The following is a 23,347-nucleotide window of genomic DNA, read 5'->3' as shown; positions in this document are numbered from 1 at the left end:
CAGAAACTCGTCTTCCTTAAAAACATCAACACAACACAGAGTCATTGTGTTGTTTGGACTGGCCTGTTATAGTTCAGTGAAGCAGAACTCGCTGTACATTAGGACACCATCACATTTCTATGTAAAGTTGTTAATATCACAAACAGAGTGATCACAACATCACTACTTCATTTTAAGGAGGTTTGTCCTGTTTAAGCTTAGGGCATTTAGTTTGGTTTGCTCCTCTCTGTTAAAATTAGAATAAACAACATGGTAACTGGAAAAGAACTGTGTGAGGCCTTCAGAAAGAAGATTGCAGCAGCTTATGAGTTTGGTGAGGGATTTAGAGTAGCCTCCAATGAATCTGAAATCAGCCGTTCCACTGTAGGGAAAATAGTCTGAAACCGGACGACATTCAAAACAACTACCATCACGCCCGGGTCTGGTTGTCCAAACAGGCAAGCTCTAAAAGCAGGCGGTAATTTGATAAAAGAAGTCTCCATTAGGAAACATACATAAGGTTTGTGGTACTGTTGATATGGAAGTCCATGCCTGTAGAACCAAAATGAGACAGAAGTTTAAATGTTGTGGGGGATGTGCAAGGGCAATGAGACCGATGGGCAGCATAGAGGTGGAAGTGTTATGGTTATGGTTTGAGAATCTTTTACTGCAGCAGGGCGTGGCTGGCTCACCACCATAAAACTCTCAATGACTTCTGCTGTTTGACACGGGCGAATTAGGAAAATGTGAGACCATCTGTAAAAAGTAAAGCTGAAGCAGATCGGACTTGACAGTGACCCAACACTTACTAATAAATCCAGTAAGGACTGACTAAGTAAAGCATTTCACTGAAATTACTTCAACAAGAGAGGGTAGGGCCGGCTATTTGGGTGTAGAGTGTGCATGGTGCGTGGTGTGCCGTCTCAGCTAGTGAATGTATAGTATCACCAAAAAATATTTCTGTTTCATTTAAGTTAGAAAAGAGGAAAGGTTTACAAAGTGTTGACGCTTTTCCACAGCACAGGAAAAGAAAGAGATAACAGCCAAAGTTTTAGCAAATTTGCTGAACTCTTCCCTTGCACCCTCAGATCCCTCTGATCATCCACTCGTTCTCTTTGTTTCCCTACTTCTTCTGAACTCCCCTGCTCCATTATTTCCTATCCCTCTGTCCATTTACTCTCCATCTCTTTCATCCCCGACTTTGAGCACAGTGGCAGTAATGAATGTTAATGGCTGTTAGTGTCAGATGAGATGAACCGATGCTTACAGGACAGTGAGGGGGAGGCAAGCCAGAGTAAGAGCTGCCCAAAGTCACTTCTCTCCAGCAAACTCCACAGCAGGCACGCTCACTGGGACACCCCACGGTTTAAAGAGGATCAGACTCAAGGGAGGAGCTTTTTTTTTTTTTTTTCAAACTCCTCAGGGACCAATCAGCAGCTGCATTGTGCCTGTGTTGCCATGGGAAACGCATATTTGGATGTAGAGAAATGTCCAACCATCTTATGTCATTTAAAGAATAGTATAGAACTTAGCCTCCCTGCTGGATGGTATTGGATATTCAGTAGTTTTCTTGTGCATAACCAGTTTGTCACAGTCAAGTGCTGATTCAGATCCAGATTGGTTTGTTATATCCACGTTAAAACACAGTCAGCAATGCAATGAAATGAGAACAACCTTTCAACTTGCTGTAAAATCCAGAAGTACTAATAGCATGCAGTTGAAGTACAAAAAATATATATATTTACAAAGTACAAAAAAATATAGTAAAATATTCTCTGATCTATTGATGTTTTCTGCAAAATATTCTTCTAAGTTCCAGGGAAATGATAATTTTTTTTCCCTTTTTGTCATATTTCAGCCACAAACTTCAACATAGTTTATTGCGATTTTATCAGATAGGCCAAGTGTAACATATCTGAGAAGGGGGAAGAAACTGAAACATGGTTCAGCTTTTCTTTTACAAGTTATAAAACTAAAAGTGAAGTATGCATTTGTATTCATTGCCTTTATTTTTGTAAACAAAATAGATTGCAGCTACATACCTTGAACACTTTCCAGCACAGCTATTAGTCGCACATTCAAAACAAAGCTGATGTTAATATAAAGCAATACGAAGTCATGTTTGAAATTTGGGGAACACAGTAAACATGTGGAAGAGAGCCTGGGCCATATGAGACCAAAATTAAACGTTTTGACCTACATAAAAAAGCGTTTGAAAATTATCACTTCACGTTACTCTGAATTCACAATCCCCATAACGGCAGGATCACGCTATAGGGATCCATGTCTGCAGGGACATGGATGATTGACAGACTTGAGGGAATATTGGAGGAATCTAAATCACGGGATGTACTGGAAGAATACACTTCAGCATCACAATGACCCTCTGTTCCCAAAATTGCAATGGGATCAGAGCATGTTTATGTATTAGAATTGAAAGTATTTAAACTCCAGAACAAAATCCAATTTAAAGTCCTTGACAAGACTTAAAATTGGATGTTCACGGACTATCCCCTTCTAGTCTGACTGAGTTCGACTTACTTTGCAAAGAAAATAAGCAAAAATTGAATTCTTTAAATGAGCAAAGCTGTTGGAGAGTTTTGTTTTGATATAATAATCATACCTGTTCTCCGACTTTGTGCTTCACTGTCATCATTTCCTGTAAACCCCCTCCTTCGAATTATTATGAAAATCACCAGGGGAGCTCTCTTCACCTTCCCAGGATCCCCCTGGGGGCATGATGACCATATGTTTGTACAAAATGGTTGCAGTTCGCTGGACGAGACAATATCGTGCTCCAGTAACATGGATCTGACACAGTCTTTGCAGCGACTTGCATAATAGGATGACGCAGCAGGGACTCTGCACCTGTTTGCAAACCTGAAATTCTATTTATTGCTTCACTGTGCTTTTGCAGCACAGCAGTAGGATCTCTTGTGTTATGTGATGCACTCACCCTCCAAAGAGAAGAGGCAGAGGGAGGAGCGCTGTTCACAGTCACACCTGCACAGCAGAGTTTTTTTTTCTCTTCTTCTTCTTTGACTTTGTCTTGTTGCTTTGGCTCCATATCAACTGTTTCCTGTAGTTACAGCCACCTCCAGGGATCTGCTCGCATGCATAACACTTATCGGAATACATTTGTTTTACAAGTCGTCAACCTGAAGGCAGAATAGAGCAAAGTACAAAAGAACATTTGTGAATTTTATCTGATTTTATCTACGTGTAGAAAATGAAGGTCGTCCTTGCCTCAATAAAAAGCCAGAGTCATGCTCCATTCACTGTTCGACTGGGCTCTTGTTATCAACCAAGGACTTCTATGCCCTGACCACAGTTTGATGCTGATGGTATCTATCTTCTCTCTGTGTGTGTGTGTCTTCTCTTTCTGTCCACGGGCCTCTGGTGACCTTCCTCACTTTGATGCCATGTCAGAAAAAGCAAGAGCAAGCACCCCCCGGCCGGAGACAAAGGGACATCTGTAAATATGGTGAGACGTGTTTTCATTTTACAGCCCCCCCCCATCCCTCCCAAAACCACCCCCCTATGCCTGTCACCATCCACTTCTACTGTTTTTCTTCTAACCTCCCTTCTAACAGATGCACATGCATGTGTTTGCATGTTTTATGCCTCCATTAACAAGTCTATGTGTGTATGTGCGACAGCAGGGTACGCTTCGGCATCCAAAACTGAACTCCATGAGTAAATCTGACACCAGGCTGCATGAGATCAATCGCTTTCCCTGCAATGGAAACTGTAAGTGCTAACTAACAGGTTCTGTGTGATAATAAATAATATACACATCCGAGCTGTTACACGTTCTCAGCAGTGCATATTCAAACATTTTCTCTCCCTTTTCCTCCTTCTTCTTCTTCCCTGTGCAGCTGTTAGCAAGAGCCGTCCGGCCAGTATGGACCTCCTGCTCCTCCACAGTCGACGCTCCCAGACGGACCTGAGGCCCTCCCATGGCCGCCAGCTCCCCCAGATCCCCACCAGTCCCCAGGCGTCTGGCCAGGGAGGCGGAGGGGGCGGTGGTGGAGGGGAAGCGGGAGGTGAAGGAGGAGGCGGAGGCGGGAGTGGTGGTGGAGGCGGCGGAGCGGAGGCCAGAGACCACACCTACACTGAGGTCGGCCTGCGCAATAACCCAACGCCCACCCGTTACCTGGACGATGGTCTGTACGAAAGCGTTGGTATCCGGGAAGGCGAAGCGGCTCCCAGAGTGCCCTCTGCTCCGCTGACGTCATCAAGCAGCACGCCATCGACGATCAGAGCCGCTCAGAGCCCACCGCCTCTCTCAGGAGGAGCTCGTAGTGGGAACGGGCAAGGAAACGTATGTACACACAGACATTTAACAGTGATACATTTATAGTCTGTAACTTAAGAGGAAAGAAATGTTGCTCACTGACTGTGAAACCTTAAACTGGATTTGTTTTAAGTAGGTTTTCTGTATGTATAAATTGGATGTAGTACAGCACCCTCCACACATAAGCACACTAGATATACAAATTGAATTGAATCAACGTTTTATTGCAGTTACAAAATATACAAAACTGAAAAAAAAATCATAAAAATTCAACCATAAATTCAAGTTGATGTTTTTTCAGTCACTGGCACAACTCCTGGCACACTAACAATGTCTACAAAATAAATGTAGCAGAAGTTTTTGTTAAAACGCATTTCTAATTTATTTATTCTTATTAAAAGTTCCAAGTTTCTTTTTACTTTTAATTATTAACCTATGACTTTGTTGTTCCCTGGTCTATGAAAACAACATTTCTCTTTTCCACTGCCGTTTCAGTTAGACAAGGAGCCATATTAATATCACCACCACACAAAATAAAAATGAAGATGAGGGAGATTAAAAAAAAAATCTCCAAATCTCCCTTTTGGAGTACTGCTGCAAAAAGTGCCATCTCGAGGGAAACCAGGTCTCCATAGTAACGATTAGACACTGTCTATGTGCAAACTGGTATTTTGGAAGTCATGCCAGAGCAAAGCCTTTTGCTGCCGTTACAAACATAAATATGTAGAGTTTGATTCACTGGGGTATCAACTGGGGCCAACTTATGTAAAAATTAATCAAAGACCGAACTCTTTTAGTAACAAATGGATCTGGCAGTTTTGTCATTAAACATAGAATGACAATGTGGAAAAGCAACCCCCCCCCCACTATTAAGTATGATGGAGGTTTTGTGTAGATGTGAGTTTGAGTATCCCCACAGGAGTGCATTTCCTGATAAATGTTTTAAAATAACTTGATATTTTAAATAGAAGTCTTGTGGACCATATGAGAACACATTTAAAATGGCTGGCCATCGGGTTATTTACTTTCATATTGACCGAAAACATGACCGAACCAAGACAAACAGGTTTATCAGAAACAAAATAAACCTTCTTCCATGGCCATGTTGACACCCAGATCCTCATTCTGTCGAAAACCTGCGGGTTGATGCAAAGAGAAGAGAGAAGATGAGCAAACTAAAGAAACTGACCAAGATCCCTCTACTTGCAAGCTTCAGCCTACTGAAAGGTTGTTGCAGAAGAATAAACATTAGCTTATTGGCATAAGGAAATTTTACAGACAACAGTGTGCCAAAAATGTTTGGTTCCAATGATTTTGTTAAAAGAAAAGAAAAAAAACCCATCTTGACAACATATTTATTTAGAAACTAGAAAAATTAAAGTTAAACTCCTGTGATTAAATAAGTATTTAATTAAGGGCTTTTTACTCATCTTAACAATGGTTCTAATAAGTTAGAATGGTGCTGTAACTGCTGCTAATAATACCAAAAAAATAAAGTAAAATTAGTTCTAAACATATTGGAGCTGCCACTCCCAGCAGATTCTATTTGTTCGAAGATAAATGGGATTGGTGCTCATTCAGGATGCATTGCATCGGTTGTCTTTCTCTGTTTACGTTTGAGACAAATGATTTGTGAGAGACTAACCTGTGTGTTTTTGTTTTCAGGCTGGTAGAGGGAACGGCAGAGGAAACGGCGTCACTAATGGAACCATGGCAGGGAGAGGAAACGGAGCGAGCGGTGTTAGCAGATCTCCTCTGTCCTCTGTGAATTCCCTGGTCAATCAAGATCCAGCTGCAGCTGAATATGCTTCCATACGGAAGTTTAAAAAGGTAGACCTTATACAATTTCTTATCTATGGTTAGAAAAAAAGAGAAACCCGAAAAGAAAAAGCTGGGGGATTTAACTGATTTAGCTGGATATTGTCATCAGTGTTTCATCCTTGAACTTAGCAAGAGTGTTAAAGACTGTCATAATACATCTTATGTAACTGTATTAGATTTCACTTCTGAAAAAGAAATATTAACATCAGGCTTATGTGAAGGTGTCACCGTTGCTGTATTATCTCTAGAGAGTTTGAAGAGCTGCAAAAGCTGTCTACAAACTCCAGTTTACTTTTGGGTAAAATATTTTGAAAAAGAAATTAAAATCAACCTATATTGTTCAAACAACATCACTTAATACATACTGCTTGTACAATAAAAATGAAATGTTTTATGATATTTTTCGATAAAATAATTGACTATAATTTTGTCAATCACAATACAAATTTCTAGGTAGACAAGTTAAGTCGAAAGGAGAATAATGGAGCTGACAGCATGTCAGACAGCCAGTCGAGCGTGAGCGACTCCCCCTCCGCTGGTCCTCTTCCCCTACATCGCAGTCAGGAGTTTCCACGCAAGCCGCTGGAGCCGTTCCATCTGCACTCTTTCCCGAAGGTACAAAAAAAAATAAATCATGTCTTCTTCAAATACGTAATCTGTTACACTCCTCAACCAGCCACATTCTGACAGCTGTAGGAGGGCCTCATGACCACAAGAGGGCAGTGTCCACAAACAAACATGTTAAGCCATGCAGATTAATATGATTTAACTGGTTTGGTCTTGGCTTGTTCTCAGTTTTCATAGCTTTAAAGCACAAATATATTTAGTGTAGGCTAGATGTGGTTATCCCATTAAGTTTTATTCTCTTTAAGAAGATTCGAATGATGTACATAAGATAAATACTATTGTTTTGCTCTGTCACATACTTCATATATTCAGATGTCGATAAATTACATTATCATTGAAAACGTTCTTTACTTCAGCAATTCCGTTCAAAAATAAAACTTATATTAAATTTGTTGCTTACAGAGTGATGTATTTCAAGCACTTCAATTAATTTAGCTGATTATGGATTGCAGCTAATGAAAATCAGATTCAGTTTCCAGAAAATTGTATAACATAATTTTTAAAAAGTATTTTAAAGTAGAAATGTAATTTTGTGATCTACACAATTGTGAGGAAGTCTGTACTAACTTGACTGTTATTCTGACGTCTCAATTCTCTTAAGTGAAAAAGCTCTCTGTTCACAAACTGCTGTATACAAGCATTTTATTGGCATATTAAGTTGAAGGGAAAAATATGTCATGTGAATATGTTCAAAACACAGAGATAACTGAAGACTAAAGAGGGTTGTGAAGCAAAGCCTAGTTTGGTGAGATTTGCATGATTGGCAAGGACTGGAACCAGTACTTCACTGATTGCCACTAGAAAAACTCATATCCAGGACATCGTCTACAACCATCACATCCCATCTATAAAGCCTCTTCTAAGCCAGAATCAACAGTGTGTCTCTCCTGGGCCAAGTAGAAAAAAGAATGAACTGTTGCTCAGTGGTTTAAATTCCCCTTTTAGTGGCTTAAATTTCCCCCTTTTTCATCTTTAAGAGGAAGATGAGAGACACCAGAAACAACAATACAGACAAACTGAAGGCCGCTATTAGAGCAAACCGGGGTTCCTCAACATCTCAGTTATGTCTCAGGCTAAACGCCGTCATGCCACGCCACTTTGATGCAGTAATTCATGCAAAATGAACCCAATTCAAATATTGAGTGCATGTCTTTTACTGTACATAAACAACTTTTAAGTGAGGCAAAATTTGTGTTGTAAAAATATTTTTTATGCGTTAGGGATCCATTTTATTTACATTTTCTGCAAAACTGGATGTGGTCTTTTTATTAGCTGTCAGTAATTATCGTAAGAATGAAAAGAAATCAATACAATTATGATGAATCTGTGTTAATATGTTAAGCAAAACCAAAACTTTCCCTTAAGATGAAGGATAAAATCACTGCTGATGTGATTTGTTACTGACCTGAACTTTTAATGAGTGTGACAAACCTTTAATGTGTGTGTTTTTTTTCCATGTGTGTGTGTGCTTGTCTTCTGGCCGCTTTGCATCATGCAGTGCAGCACGCTATTAGAGCAAAGTGTGGAAGCATGGATTATCTAAGAGTTTGGCAGGCTGCCTGGTTGCCAGCGTGTGTGTGTGTGTGTGTGTGTGTGTGTGTGTGTGTGTGTGTGTGTGTGTGTGTGTGTGTGTGTGTGTGTGTGTGTGTGTGTGTGTGTGTGTGTGTGTGTGTGTGTGTGTGTGTGTGTGTGTGTGTGCGTGCGTGCGTGCGTGCGTGCGTGCGTGTGTGTGTGCGTGTGTGTGTGTGTGTGTGTGCGTGCGTGCGTGTGTGTAGGTGTGTGTGTGTGTGTGTCTGTCGGTGGGATTGCTCTTGTTGAATCCATCAGCAAGTCTATCTAGAAACAGCTAACAGGTAGCCAGCAGCCTGAATGAGAATAGATATTGTGCACATATTGAAGCCATTTGCTATTTTAACTCAGTCAGGCTGCGTGGGGGGGCAGGCATATAAAAGTTTAATCATCCTCAGTCGCATGTGTGTTCACCAATTTGTGGTTCCTAATTGGTTACTAATTCCTCTTAAGACCTGTAGTTATAAAAAGTTTTGCAAGAGAAGTGTCATGTTGAGTCATTCTTTTATGACATTTAGGTTTGTCTTAAGCCACCCAGGCACAGTACTATTTTCCAGATAATGTTAAAGGTATTGAAAAGAGTAAGTCAACTGTTGCCTGTCAGTCAGAATTTGCTAAGTGCAGCAGTTAAACTCTATAAAAGGCCCAATCATTTCTCCTGAATACAGATTCCTATCTGACCTCTACTTCTCCTCAAGTCTCTCACAAATCACCACCACCAGCAGAGTTAAATGGAGGTTCTGTTTTGGCAGCACTGTCTGTGTGCCACTAGGTCTGCTTGTCTGTCAGCAAGGCATATTTGAGTTTGCAGATTTGCATAAAATGTCTTTGGAACGGTTGGTCGCAGAGCAAGGAGGAACTGAAAAAAACAACAACAAAAGAAACCACACATTTAAGCACGAAGCACAGAAAAAGTGATTCAATAATTTAATATTGTTTTTATGACTACACAGAGCTTACTCTGAAATCTCCATCTGAAGAGCCACGAAGTAGAGGACAGCTAATTTCAGGTTTTAACTGATGTCAGAGCACCTGCTTGTTGTCAAAAAGAGTTGTCAATTTGTTTTGTTATTTGTTTGATCGTCGTTTAAATAACCAACCTTTTGTCCAAAAGGCCATTATTTCATGGCATTTGAGATTATGTCATAGTGTATGTTTAGCCTGTGATGGACTGGCCATCTGACCAGGGTGTACCCTGCCTCTCGCCCATTGTTCTCAGGAGATAGTCACCAGCACCCTTTTTAACCTCAATAGGGCTGAGCGTGTAAAATGATGGATGGATGTACTATATTTAGCTAAAAAGTTATGATTTCACTATTTCTTCAAAGCTTTCCAGTCAAAATGATCCTGCAGGGCAAGTGAAGCCTGGAACTGAGTTTCAAAGTGTTGTTTTTAGAGTATTGTGGTTATAACAGCAAAAATTCAAAATAATATTGCATAAGCTTTTGGTTTTTAGAAAGAACAAGAAATGTTCCTGCTGCTAAGAGAAACATGTTGCTAGTTATTATATTGTTGTCTATAACATTTATGTTATTTTTGAGTTTAATGCATAGAATTAAGCAAAATATAGACTAAACCTGAATTCAGTCATAGTTTTTAAATCAAGGTTCTTATTGCACAGAATATTTTACCATCTTGATTTTCTAATTTTAATAGAATAATAGACTTTACCTATCTTTATTTCCAATTATCAATCTTCATATTTACAATGTTAAATGTCCAATCCATAAACATCCAAATCCAGATGATACAAAATAGGAACTAGTCATAGTCTGAGGTTTCCCTGATCCAATCCAACTTTGGGTCCATACAATCCAGGACTGACTCCTGGAAACTGGCCCATTCCTTGGAAACACACATGAATAATTCACTTATTTTTGTTCATCTGCTTTTAACTCATACAGGGGGAAATATTAAAACATTAGAGCTTTTATTTGCATGAGTACCTTTGCACAATGGCTCACAGATTCTAACCTCACAGCAGCACTTTATGAAGCTCATCATTTGACTTTGTTTATCAGGAAACGGTGTTCATAGGCAATGGAGAGCAGTACATATGGAAGCCTCCGGAGGACGACGACATCATCACCTTGCACCCACCTCCACTCCGGGGAGAGAACGGACAGCCGGGGCATCCATCACCTCCAACTGCAAAGGAGGTAGTTTACCTACAGTATGTGTATTTGTGAATGGATACATGTGATTTTAGTGACAACTGGGAGAAGAAAGAATCAATACAAGGCTGGCCGGAAACTCTCCAAGCAGGCAGGAGATGCAGTCTCTGATTTCTGCTGTGTTTACCGACGCCGGCACCCTTTTGATTGGGTATGTCGTCGTAACACGGCTGCCTGAGGACCTTCCTGCCATACGTGGTTTCTGCTTACAGAAAGAGGTTATGTTACATGGATCCACAACCCCCACCGCCTGCCTGAACCTTGACCTCATTCGCCCAACCCCCCATTCATCTGTTGGCCTTCAGTATATAACTGCACAGACCAGGGCTGGCTGTCACCTGCTGTCCAGTATTAATCATAGCTCAGAATAGATACAGCTATGTTTAAATAGGGCATCTGTTTATATACTGTGTGTGTGTGTGTGCGTGTGTGTGTGTATATGTAAATATATGCACACATCTGTTTATGTTTTAGACAAACTATGCAATTAGAATAGAAAATTCCAACTGAAATTCAATGTAAGTGAAGTCTTAGTTTGAGTGCAGCTTTTCTGCAAACTCCTGGGATGGTTCTTTACCAAGCAACCAGCATTATAATAAAGTTGTGCAGTAGTTTAAGCCAGTCTTACATTAGTAGTTAATAGACCCATGATAACTCTAGAGGAGCTGCAAAGATACACAGTCTAAATGAGAGAATCTGTGAAAAGGACAATTATACACATATTTTTGGGTTGGAAAAGCCTTACACGGGGTCTGCAAACTTAACAATCCAAATAGGCTTTTTCGCCCCCAATTCTATTAAATTCAAACGTGTTTAGAGCCAAAATTGTTAAATGAATGTGTCAGTATTTTGTGTGTATGAAGTTGAACCAAAATGGAAGCTGGAATCCTGGGGTAAATGATAAAATAAGTTCTACTAAAGAACTCAAAAAAACAACTTACAAAAGCAGAGGGCAAACAGAAGGAGAAGTAAGTGAAAGAGAGGTGGTTAATTACTGAGGTGTTTGATTTCTGGAATAATGGAGCAAAACTAATTACAAACTGAATGCAGCTGTGAGGGAAGATCAGAACGCAAGCTGAGAGAAAAATGACTCAGGGGAGCGAGAAGACATTAACCACAACAAAGACTGACTAAACACAATAAATAAATAATAAACATGACCTAACTAAATTACCAAGGACAAACTGAACGAGACTATAATAGACACAAGGTTGATCTACTCAAAGCAAAAAATAACTAAGGTGAAACACAGATAACAAAACAATAATGGACAATAAAACAATAATTATAATAATGGCATATTATAATGGAGTATTATCCATTTATGGATAATATTGGAGCCAAAGGTTGCAGACCCCTGGCCTAACACATGACCTAAATCCAGTTGGGAATTTGAAAACTGATGTTCACAGTCACTCTAGATTTAATCTGACTAAGATTGAACTAATTTGCAAAGACGTACTGGACTAAAGTTTCGGATCTAGATGTGCAAAGATGGAAGAAATAACGTTAAAACACTTGTTGGTGTCTCTATATAAACCCTGCTTTTCAGATTTAAGATTTTGCTTCTTTTTTTTTCCGACTTAACAATTATGCTCTAGTCTGTCTTTGTCTTTCACATGAAATCCCATTGAGAAATACACCAAAGTTTCTGGTTGTAAATTGACAAAATATTAAAAATGATAAAGAGGTGTGATTACTTTTCCATGGCACTATATATGTTTGAGTCACTGAGCTGTAAACAGTCTGCCTACAGGTCAGAGACAGTCCGTCTAAATAGTACAGGGCTCCCTAAAATAGACAAGTGTTTATTTTTACTTCATCACCACACTTCTCCATGCGTCCCAGTCTCAGTTTAAACACTAAACATTTTAAACACTTTATGATTAAAAAGGCATGTTATAACAAAGCAGTAGTTCTAAAGGGTGTTATAGTGTTAGTGAGCTTATCAAAGGCATTAATGAGTTTAACAAAAAAAAAAAAAAAGAGATTTATGTTTAAATTAAAGGGTTAAATCTCTGCGCTTTACTGCCAGGAGCACTTCTATGTTGCATGTCAAAATGCACCACGGAGCAACTGGCCTTGACAGCGTTTTGCAGTCTCTCACAATTTCTTTTTTTTACTTCTTTCTCTCGCTGTGTTAATGTTTTCCCCACTCGTTGTTTTGTTTTCTCGCTTCAGATCTTGTTGTTGCCCTAACATGCCCCTATACTCTGGAGTTTGTCAGTTGCAGCCGTCAAAAGGTGTTGAGTTTCCACTCCCAACCAAGTCTCCTCCTCTCCTTGGTGCTCACTCCTTCTGCTCCACTCCCTTTGTGGCTATTAGGAGGCCCTGCCCTCCCCAACCAGTCACGTTGCATCAAGCGTGTCCCAGCAGATGAATATCTGCTGCTGCAAGATCCTTTAGAAAACTCTGCAGTCCTTGCAACTCATAGAATCGCGACCAGATGCGTGAGTGGCGCAGATAGCCACTGTATGCAGAAAGTGTTGCTTATCGAAGCCTTGCTCAGAGCTGGAAGCTAAAAACAACATAAAGAAGTACAGTCTGCTGTGAAGAGAACAGAAAGCATACAATGGCAGGCTTCCTCACCAGCTGTAGCTCAGTTTTGAAATCCCCATCATCTTGTGACTTCCTTCCTTCCTCTGTGCAGAGTTGCACACTCTGTCCACATAAATACATGCACTTGCACACACACAGCACGTTGTCTGCACACACTTACAGCTTATGCCGGGGTCTTTGTTTATCCAAAAAGGTCACACCAGAAAATTGTGGGGGCAGGGTGTGTGCATGCTCCACTTCAGCTCTGCCTGTAACACAAGGAGCGAAGAGAAACGGCAAGAGATACTCACAGAGGAAGTCTCAGTCACATGCACTTTATTTACTTTCCCCCAGCACGACCAATCGATGTGACATATAGTGCAAGGTGAGCACACATAATGAAAGGGAGTCCTGTCATGATTTTGGAGGCAGGACAAAAACAAGGTTAATCTGTATGTGTGGTGGAAAAAGAGAGTCTGCATAGGCAGCGTTTCTCAGGCCCAGCAGAGCAGAGCTACTGGTGTGGGTGTGAACGATGAGGGTAAACATCACCACGGCCCACAATCCTTTGCGCTTTTTCACCACTTGTGGAATTTTGACACAGAAATGCCAGAGGTCGTGGAGCTGGTTTATCAGAATTCCTCATGCATGCTTTTCAGTTGTGAACCTTAGTTATCGCTGCAAACCAAGCACGTATGCACACACGCTGTGCAAAAACCCCGCATTTATGAATGAGGACATGCAGTCATAACACCTGCAGTGCATGCACAGCAAATCTTATACCTACAAAGGTCATTCAGGAAAACAAAACTTGTTGGCCCTTTTTTTTGTAACTTGGCTCTCGTCCAGATAATTCAGTCCATGGTTTGCCGCCCTGTTACCAAAGCAGTGGTGTGGAAATTTTTACAGGTTCATCCACTGCACAACTAACTCTGTTGTTGACTAGATATCCAACGGACTGATAACAGCGTTTACACTGTCTTATCCTGCTCGGTTAAATTAGGTCAGGTTACAGCAAAGAGCAAGAGCTGTTAATGCATGTGCAAACCTCTGTGCATAAACACACACACAATCCATGCTCAGGCAGTTATTTGCATATTCCATTTTAGCAACAGTATACTTTTACACTTGTTATTACATGTTGCATGCCAGTCATATTTAAGATGTAATAGTTAACTAAGGAACATGAGACTTGCGATATATAACAGAAAATGTTTAATTTAAGTCTGACTCCAGTGCAGCATGTGCATTCTGCAGTGCCTTGGAAAAGTATTCACACCCCTTGACCTTTGTAACATTCTGCCCTGTTGGAACTGCAAATTAAAATGATTTTAGTTCAATTTTAGATCAGCAAAAACTAGTTCACAACTATGAAGTGGAAAAATATAGGACATTGTTTAAATTTCTTTTATAAATAAAAATCTGTAAACTGTGGCATATATTTGTGTTCAACCCCTTATCCTCTGACATCAAACCAAAGGGCAGCTAATTTTGTTTAAATTGGATCTTATTACTTAATAGAGTTTACCTGTGTGCAATTTAATCTGAAACAGTTGTTTTGTGAAGGCTGCAAACTTTTTTTTATTTTGCAGAGCGGTATAATCAAGCAACACACTGGAAGGGTCAGAGATACAGTTGCAAAAATTTAAGTTGCAGAGTTAAATAATACTGCAATATCCAAACATCTCATAAACCACTCTCCAGTTTGCCATATAACAATTGAAAGAGCATGGCTCAAATGCAAACCTACCAAGACATAACAGTCTACCTAAACTGACAAGGCAAGCCAGCTATTTAGCTAAGAAGCGGCTAATGAGTCCATGGAATCTCTGGAGGGGTTGCCAAGGTCTAGTAATAAAATCATTGTTGAAAAAACTATAAAAAGTTTGCATTTTACCACTAGCTAATACCATGCAGTGAACATGGTGAAAAAAGGCGCTCTTGTCAGATGAGACCAAAATAAAAATTTGCAAAGCAGTGATTAATAGGAGCGGATTACAAATGCATGCCACACCGATTTTACTTTTCAAGCAAAAATGTGTGTGATTTTCCTACGACCCACCACAATTTTTTATGCAGCCTTCTAGGTTCTAGAGGGACACTTTAATAGACCCTATTAGATAACGGTGGTGTGCATGAATATTATTTAATCAAATGGGAGCCGTTTTTATCTGTATTCTGACAAATTACATCAATGTAAAAAGATTTTCAGTATTGTTGAATTTTAAGAAGTGAATGCAGAGGCAGCTAATTATAAATGTTTAAGCAGTTTGTTAATGGTTTTTTTTTTTTCTCTACTGGCACAAGTGATTTGAGGCACTGTACATATTAGTAGGTGGAGACGTTGGCCCTTATGTACACTGCAGTGAAATTTTATCACAGGATATGTCACCAGTAAACAACAGGATAGGTTTTGACTAGTTCTGTGTTATTAACTCATTAACTGACACCATACTGTGTTCTCGTCCTGTGTGTATGTGCCATCAGATTGCAGACACTTACTCCATCGTGTGCAAAACCCAGAAAAAAAAACCTCCCATGGAGCACAACGGAGCAAAGACCCTTCCGCGCTCCTTCGGAGGGGACAGAGGAAACCGAGGCCGAGGCCGAGGAGTCCAGGGGCAGGCCCGTTCTCAAGAGGAGCCCTGCTACGAGCCTGTGGGGGACCGGTCCTGGTCTTCTGCTGTGGCCGAGTCAGACCCTGCATACGCGAGTATCGACGCCCACAGGAAACGTGAGCAGGGAGCAACCAATAACAGCACAGGTGGGGGTAGCGCCACTTTGAAGAGGAAGAAGCAAACCCCTCAGCAGCAGCAGCAGCATCAGGCAGCACCAGCAGCACTACAAGGCTCAGGGCCCATTGCTCCTCCAGTCAGAGGCCTCCCTGGTGGGGAAAACTTCTATGAAACCATCAGCGATGTAAAACAGGGAGGCAACACTTCTGGCACTACCACCATCTTCACCTTCAACGATGGGATGGAGATGTACGTCACCGGCCTGTAGCACCCTTGTAGAACCCACTAGTCCAGATTTCATGGATCTTCAAGCAGGTTGCTGTACATACACACAGGCCCTCTACAATCAATGAGGATCCATTTTGTGTTGACATCAGGTACAAACAGGGTCTTAATCCAGGTTCAGACTTCCTTCGATTGGTCTGCATTTCAGAACCAGCCTAAGCCTAGTCCAGCCCAAAAATGGACCAAATACATTTGAACAAAAACAAAAAAATATATATAGATATATATATATATGTAACTGTGTCACTGGCCATACTCACCCACTTGTGCATCATTTTTCATTATATCTTTATTTTTATATGAACACTGTACTCTTGAAAGAGTATGTGTTTCAACTCACAACCTGAGAAGAACACTCTTAAAATATATATGGAAAAAAAAAAAGAAAAATGTGCATGCATTGTGCAAACTCACACAATAGTAGACATGAAAATAGACATTAGTAGCAATGAAAGTGGATGTTTACGGAGTATAAGGTAAGCAATCGGGTCACCGGTGCACAGATATCCCTCATCTTGGGGTGGAGAATAAGCACATTAGAGGCACAGTTATTTGTGGTGCTCCACTCTACCTACGCAAACATTAAACAGGTTCTGACGCTCACTGACCTGTCATCAGGAGGAGTGTGTTTGCGGTGCTTTGTTCAAACACAGGCCTGTAATTTGCAGGCCCGCTCAAATGCACAGGAGTAAATTACGGTCATTGTCTTCATTCCGCAAATTGTCATCAGTGTCAGGTGTTAGTAAGAGCCCTCGTGATAAAATTAGAAAGGGAGCTTTTGCTCAATAAGGCTTAGATTAAGACAAAAGTTGAAAATGTACCGTCACGTTTGGCAAACTGTTACTGGAGGCATGTTGACATCACCCTCCGCCCAGATGCGCACATATTTGGCAGAGTCATGCAAGGTGAAGTGATCAGGTCGAGGGCAGCAAATGGCTTGTGCAAGAATTTCCCCAGTGTGATAATTTCCCAATAAGAGAGCTTTACTGTACTGCAGGGATACATGAGATTAGTGTTTTTAAAAGAAAATAGAGAAGTGAAAGAGTTTCAATACCAATCAATGCAGGACGCTTCAGTCTGTTCAGTTTGTGTCATTTCTTATGCGGATTGTAAACATCTTATTTCATAGTCTATGTATTTTTGCACAGGACAACTGCCTGACTGCTGAGCCAAGCTGTACCCCTGAAGGGAATATTAAAGCACAGTTTTGATTTGCTCTGAGCACTCAAAAAAAAAAAAAAAAAACTAGAGCTCCACGTAGCTCACCAGACTTGAGTCCTGTGGTTGAAATAGTAACAGAGGGATCTGGACTCCAAAGAAAATATAAAGCTGGACACAAATATTACCATTTAGTGTCTTTTTGAAAAGTTGTTCATCTCTTTCTCTCCGGTCTCGTTTCAAGTTTCTGTGCTGGGTTCTCTTCCATCATAAACAGTCTTTCCCATGTAGCTTCGGGAACCATTAAAAAAAGAATGCAGGAAGAAAGACTTTTAGGGCTTGATGCAGTGTTGGGAGAATGTATTTGCCCCTTTATAGATTTGTCCTCTCTTTTTCTTTTTTAGTTTTGACAAACTTCAACCTTTAAAATTTTGAAGCAAGTTTTAAACAAACCTACCTACTGTAAATACAAAATTCAGTTTTCAAATTATATTAAATATTAAAGAAAATAAAACATCTAAAACTATCTTGGTCTATTATGAAAACATATTAAGTCTTAAACCTTATAGTTTTGCTACTGTAATCTGTCAGTCTTTTACACCACTACAGATGAATTTAGAATGCTCTTCTTTGCCGAATTGTCTTAACTCACCAACATTGGAGGATTTTTGAGCATTAAGGGCCCACTATGTTCACCACCGTTCTTGGCCAATGTTTTCCCCACTTAAGGATAATGGCTGTTGGTGAGACTACCTGGTCCCAAAGTCCCAGAAATGTCTTTGTATTGCTTTCCAGACTAGTAGGTGTAAGGACTTTTTTTTGTTGTTGTTTAGATCATTTAGCCTACTTCATGGTGTTTGACAGGTTCTATTTAAGTGATTTTCTTATTGTCTTGGTTCTCGCAGTAATCAGGTCATGCTGTGTAAAGTGAAAAAAGACCCAAAGGAATGTGACTAATCACAAATATTTAATGATATAAGAAGGGGGTGAAATTTTATCTTCATGCATGGTTAGGTTGTTTTGTCCCCCTAAATAATCGAAATCAGCATTAGAAAACTGCTTTTGTATTTACTCAGGTTGTCATTGTCTGATATTAACATTTTGATAATTTGTGTGTGACAAAGAAACTAAAATAAAATAACTTTGTTTAGGGGCTAAATACTTCTTTGCAGTACTGTAAAGGGAGAATTGGTTAAGTTTATATTCTATTTACTTGCTGTGCGACAAGAACGGGTTTAAAGAGGTTTTAAGAGAAATATATAAATGCTACTGTGTCAGAAAGTATGTAAAAACAAATGCTCACTGTATTTTGAAGCACTGTTTAATTTTCAACCTAACTAATGACAATACATTTGGTTAAATAGCTCACACCACTGCCATGAAAAGAGTATATTTATGTTGTTGATGCTACTTTTCTTTTCTGCTTGAGCAAGTAAGTGCATGCCTTGATATATGGAGATGAAAACAAATAGTGTGTTACTTATCTCTCGTTTCTATTTTATGTTGTACTTTTTGCCATGTAATGTAAAAGCAGCATTTTGTTTAGCCAAAGCAACTACTTTAACGAGCAAAAGAGAGAGGAAGGGATAGAGAGGAGCCATTGGGAGAAAATGGAAGAGTTGTTTATTCTTTTCCCCAGAGGGAGCAGGAAAGCGGGATAGAGTGGGGGTGGGGGAGAGATGCACAGCTAGTGTAAAGCCAGATGAGCGTCAGTGCAAATGGACACGGACCCAGAGGGCTTGCCCCCTTCCTGATTTGTTTTTGTTTTTCACATTGAAGACACTCCCTCTTTCTCCTGCTGTACAGAGGAGGGCCCTTTGATGTCCTGTTCTGAGGGTCTCCAAGTAATACAGAGATCGAGGAGGGGGGGCAGGCAGACCCCCAGCCTCACATCAACAATGCACCAACGGCTCGTCTGTCTGACTCATGAGAAATGACCAACAGCTGAGAAGTGATCTCTCAAACAAAATCGACTGGAAATTGCTGTCACGCTCCATGATTTCCCCGTGTGGTTATCACCTTATGTGTTGCATTTTACCCTGAGAGAATGGACTGATCTGAAATACATTGTTGAACAATGTTATTCACTGACAGAGACAAATGTTCGTTGCACAAACAGTACGATGATGTAAATGTGTAAAATACTCTGTTGCTGTTCTAATGTTGTTCCAATGTAACATGCAGTATACAGTATATTTGTTGCCGAAAAAAAAGAAAAAAAAAGATGGCTATCACAGACACGCAATACTTTGTGTATGAAAAAAAAGAGAAAACATTTCATGCTTTCCATGCAAATACAGATGCTGTTTATTAATTGTCTTAAAATATAAATATGGGCCAGTACTGCTGTGACAGCTGTAGCCAATGTTGTATGTTCTTAAAGCACAGGGTTTAATTAAAAAAAAAAGAAGTAAAATTAATAAATATAGCGTGACAGTGCAAATATGCAAAAGATTGTAATGTTTTATATTACCCTTCATAAAATATTAAAGTGAGTTTTTACTTTTCTAATAAAGTGGCACATTATAACATGCTTGTGTTACCTGCATTTTGTTGTTTTGCAGAGGGAATCCAGCTGAGCAGAGATTTTCCCTCTTTGCTACAGCCTGACATTAATAACTCAATCTTGCAATAATGCAGGATGCAATAAAATGTGTTTGTGAGGGATTAGGCAATAAAGCAGTAACCACTGGTGTGTACATTCTGGATCATTGAGCAACAGGTGTGATTTTATTTTCACTAACAAATATACAATGACAATACAAACACAGTTGGATAATAAAGTAGTAGCATTACATCATGGAGTGAGAGTAGGGATGGAGATTACACTCTATCTTAAAATGTCTTACTGATGAGATATATTTATTTCTTCTTCCTCTTGGGGTTGACCACAGTGATACTGAGGCAAGTGGTTTTTAAACTTTCCAGTTTTTGACCCAGAAAACATTGCTCTGCTCCTACAGTTTATATCACAATTTGTCTCACAATGATAGCAAAATACATTTCACAGTGAAATCTGTCTTTGTTTGCATGTGTCTTTTTGCCAATTTTCCTCAAACTTTAATAAAATCGATGAAGTCGTCACACAGAAAACTCAAATGTTTCGCTGCAGTTATACAGAATACAAGTAAACGTATTTAAGGATACGTTTTCTTAAAAGTAAAAAAGAAATAATTAAAAAAAGCTTAACTGTCACCTCCAAAACACTTACAAGTAAGCCAACAGGGCCATGAGGACATCACTGTCTTTATAACAGTTAAGTGGTTTTAATAAATAAGATGCTAATGAAAATAAAAAGAACTGCATTATGTTCAATGTGATGTGATGTGACTAAAGGACTGCAGAAAACATATCTATTGTAATTCAACAACAATTTTTAATTTGGAGCATTATAGTGAAAACCGTAGTGCCACACTTGTGAAAGTAGTAAGTCTGTTGGGCTACTCTTTGGCACTCAGACAACAATTCTGAGCATAACACTGCTGGACAGGGCATGTTTTTTTTTTTTTTTAAAGAAGAACAGTTTTTTTAAGCCAATAGAAACCATGGCATCCTGTTCTATAGGTTCCAAAACTATGATTATTGTTTGGAAAATATATGAGTAAGTAATAGCTTTAAAATGATTGATTTCCAGAAGTATGTTATGACGATTGTTGTTTGAAAAGAGCTGGAGATTTTATAAAATATTTTCTAATCAAACCATTTACTTTACTTTTAGGGGTAAAGGGTATTGTCAAGTTAATGAAACTTTAGGGGCCCCTGAGATTGCATTGAACTCAAAGATGTTTTATTGATTGATTGATTTGCCAATTTTAAATTCATAAGCCAGTTTGTTGTGTCTTGTTTAAACTCATTAGGTAAGAATTTGAAGCTTCACAGCTGTAACTACTACACCCTTTACTCATGCACCAGAGGAAACTTGCAATTTTCTGCAGAGCTACAGTGCATCCAGAAAGTATTCCCATTGCTACACTTTTTCCACAATTTGTTATGTTGCATTATTGAAAATTGCATTAAATTAATCTCTTTCCTGAAAACTCTACACACAGATACTGCATTATGACACTGTGGAAAAAAAAGGTTTTAGAGATTTTAGCAAATTTATTATATAAATCTATATTAGGTCCAACAGTTGACAGGGCAGGTCAAAGGTCAAACACCAAGAATGAAATCTAAGAAATTGTCTGCAGACCTCTGAGACAGGGTTGTCTTGAAGCATGAATCTGGGAAAGGAAATTAAAAAATTCTGCTGATTTGGAGGTCCCAATGAGCTCAGTTGAATCTCATTGAACATCTCTGGAAAGATTTGAAAATGGCTCACAAGCATCTCCATCCAGCATGATGAAACTTGAGAATCAAGGATAGGTGCGCTAAGCTCGTGGCATCATAAAAGACTTGAGAATGTAACTACTGCTAAAAGTGGATCAAGGTGTAGGCTGTGGCTTAAATGTGATTCTTTGGTTTCCCATTTTAATACATTTGCAAAAATCCTACATTTTTCTCCACATTGCCATAATGAGGTATTTCTGTGTAGAATTTCCAAGAAAGAGATTCATTTAATACAATTTATTCTAAAGGTGTGGCATAGCAAAATGCGTTAAAAGTGAAGTGCAGCGAATACTTTCCAGATCCACAGGACGTCCTTACAATGTGCCGCACACTATTTTTGTTATTGTGTCTAACTACGTACTTCACGAACTTACGTGAGGAGGAAAAAGAAGCATAGTAATTTGAATCAACAGTTAAAATAAATTTTATCCACCACGATTTTAGATCCACTATGTCGCCGGTTAATTTGCATAAGCGTTACTGCGCAGTTTGCTTCTGGGGCTGAAGGCTGTTTTGCCCCTGCTCAACACCGGCTCTTCGTCGACAAACACCGGCCGGTAAACTGCTGCTCACGCCCCCTTTTCTTTTCCTCCCGCATTACTTAGACTTAAAAAAACGTGATTGACGCGAGCAAAACAACCAATCAGAGGCAGTCTCGATGTGGACGCGTGCCAAAGTGACATGTTTATGTACGAGTCGGACCAATGGGAGCTTAGATGAGGGGGCGTGGCATTGGTTTGGAGGAAAGAGGCAAAACAATCTTTTTATCCTCCTAACCGGGCGGCTTTTTGGATATCTTGGGCTGCGGCGGTGACGGCAGCGGTGGAAAAAACTTCACATGTAGACTAGAATAGAAGTTAGGACTCAAATAGCTCCTATCAAACTGCGACAATCCCAATAAATGTATCTAATTCCCGCAATTTGCACTAAAACCCTACAGAAAGCCGACATTCTTCCTTTAGTCTCCTCTCTCCTTGACTAAATATGGAGTCCAAATGCATTTTGGAAAAGTCGTCGGTCGGGACAAGCGTCGGTGGAGTCGTGGACTTCAACTACCGGCCGGGTCGCTACAACAGCCGGGTCCCAGCGGTGGCAAAAAGCAGCTTCACACCAGGGCCCATCTTTTACAAATGCGTAACGGACGGAGGCTCGACGGCGGCGGTTAAAAACGAGCGAACTTCGTCCGTCGGTAGCGGGCACTCACCGGGCGTTGGAATATTACAAAACGTGGAAAAAGTGAGTTCTTTCTCTAAGCTTTCAAAGTCACATGTATACCCACGTAGCCACGCAGATATCACAGAGTCAGACGGGGTTAACATGAGGGTATAGTTTGACATATGCCGCTAATGGCTTGTAACGGTGACGACCACGATGCTCGCATGAGACAGCTACAACTGTTGGCTTGTTTCTACACGTTTTTTATTGGATAAAGTGTTTTTTTAAAGGGCCAGTTTCACTAAAGCGTCAGTTAAAGTGTTTATCTTGGGTTTTAACCGCTTTAAATGGCTGCTTATTCTCTGAGCAAAGTTTACAGCATGAAGGGGGGCAGGGATTCTAAACTACATGATTTACCCCCTCCCCCATGTCTTAAGGGTGGAGCTACAGTGAGCTTCCTGGCTGCGCAGGCCCGGTTCCTTCACGCAAACTCTCCAAAAATACTAATTTGATTTTATATGATTATTTTGTATTTGTTTACTTTGTCCTTTGCTTCTGCTTTTTATTTGCATCACGTTTGGATTTAAAGAACATTTTCAGCCATTAGTCGCTTTCTGAAAAGAACAAAATAAATACATATGTTTTTTTTTAGCAGTATAGAATAAATTTATTTTATTGAT

General features: G+C 39.8%; 2 protein-coding genes across 6 annotated transcripts in view; both read left to right on the top strand.

Annotated features, from left to right (window-relative positions):
* Positions 1-18,717, top strand: part of LOC102220074 — a 52,006-nt gene extending 33,289 nt beyond the window's left edge. For 2 of the 4 annotated variants that reach the window (XM_023335658.1, XM_023335679.1), the window contains exons 3-9: positions 3,409-3,463; positions 3,639-3,729; positions 3,858-4,303; positions 5,942-6,106; positions 6,551-6,712; positions 10,315-10,452; positions 15,493-18,717. In XM_023335658.1, coding sequence (XP_023191426.1) covers positions 3,409-3,463; positions 3,639-3,729; positions 3,858-4,303; positions 5,942-6,106; positions 6,551-6,712; positions 10,315-10,452; positions 15,493-16,008 — 1,573 coding nt within the window. In that variant the 3' untranslated portion in view covers positions 16,009-18,717. The remainder of the gene's footprint in view (positions 1-3,408; positions 3,464-3,638; positions 3,730-3,857; positions 4,304-5,941; positions 6,107-6,550; positions 6,713-10,314; positions 10,453-15,492) is intronic. The other 2 variants (XM_023335667.1, XM_023335674.1) reach the window with 2 other exon arrangements.
* A 3,549-nt stretch (positions 18,718-22,266) lies between these two features.
* The window catches only part of slc2a4rg (SLC2A4 regulator), a 43,838-nt gene continuing 42,757 nt past the window's right edge, over positions 22,267-23,347 (top strand). Inside the window, exon 1 of one of the 2 annotated variants that reach the window (XM_023331473.1) lies at positions 22,267-22,748. In XM_023331473.1, coding sequence (XP_023187241.1) covers positions 22,497-22,748 — 252 coding nt within the window. In that variant the 5' untranslated portion in view covers positions 22,267-22,496. The remainder of the gene's footprint in view (positions 22,749-23,347) is intronic. The other variant, XM_023331476.1, reaches the window with a different exon arrangement.

Source organism: Xiphophorus maculatus, chromosome 1, assembly GCF_002775205.1.
Source record: "Xiphophorus maculatus strain JP 163 A chromosome 1, X_maculatus-5.0-male, whole genome shotgun sequence".
In the NCBI taxonomy this organism is placed as follows: Eukaryota; Metazoa; Chordata; class Actinopteri; order Cyprinodontiformes; family Poeciliidae; genus Xiphophorus; species Xiphophorus maculatus.
Note: the sequence above shows the minus strand (reverse complement) of the source record. Positions and strands in the feature narration are given on the sequence as shown.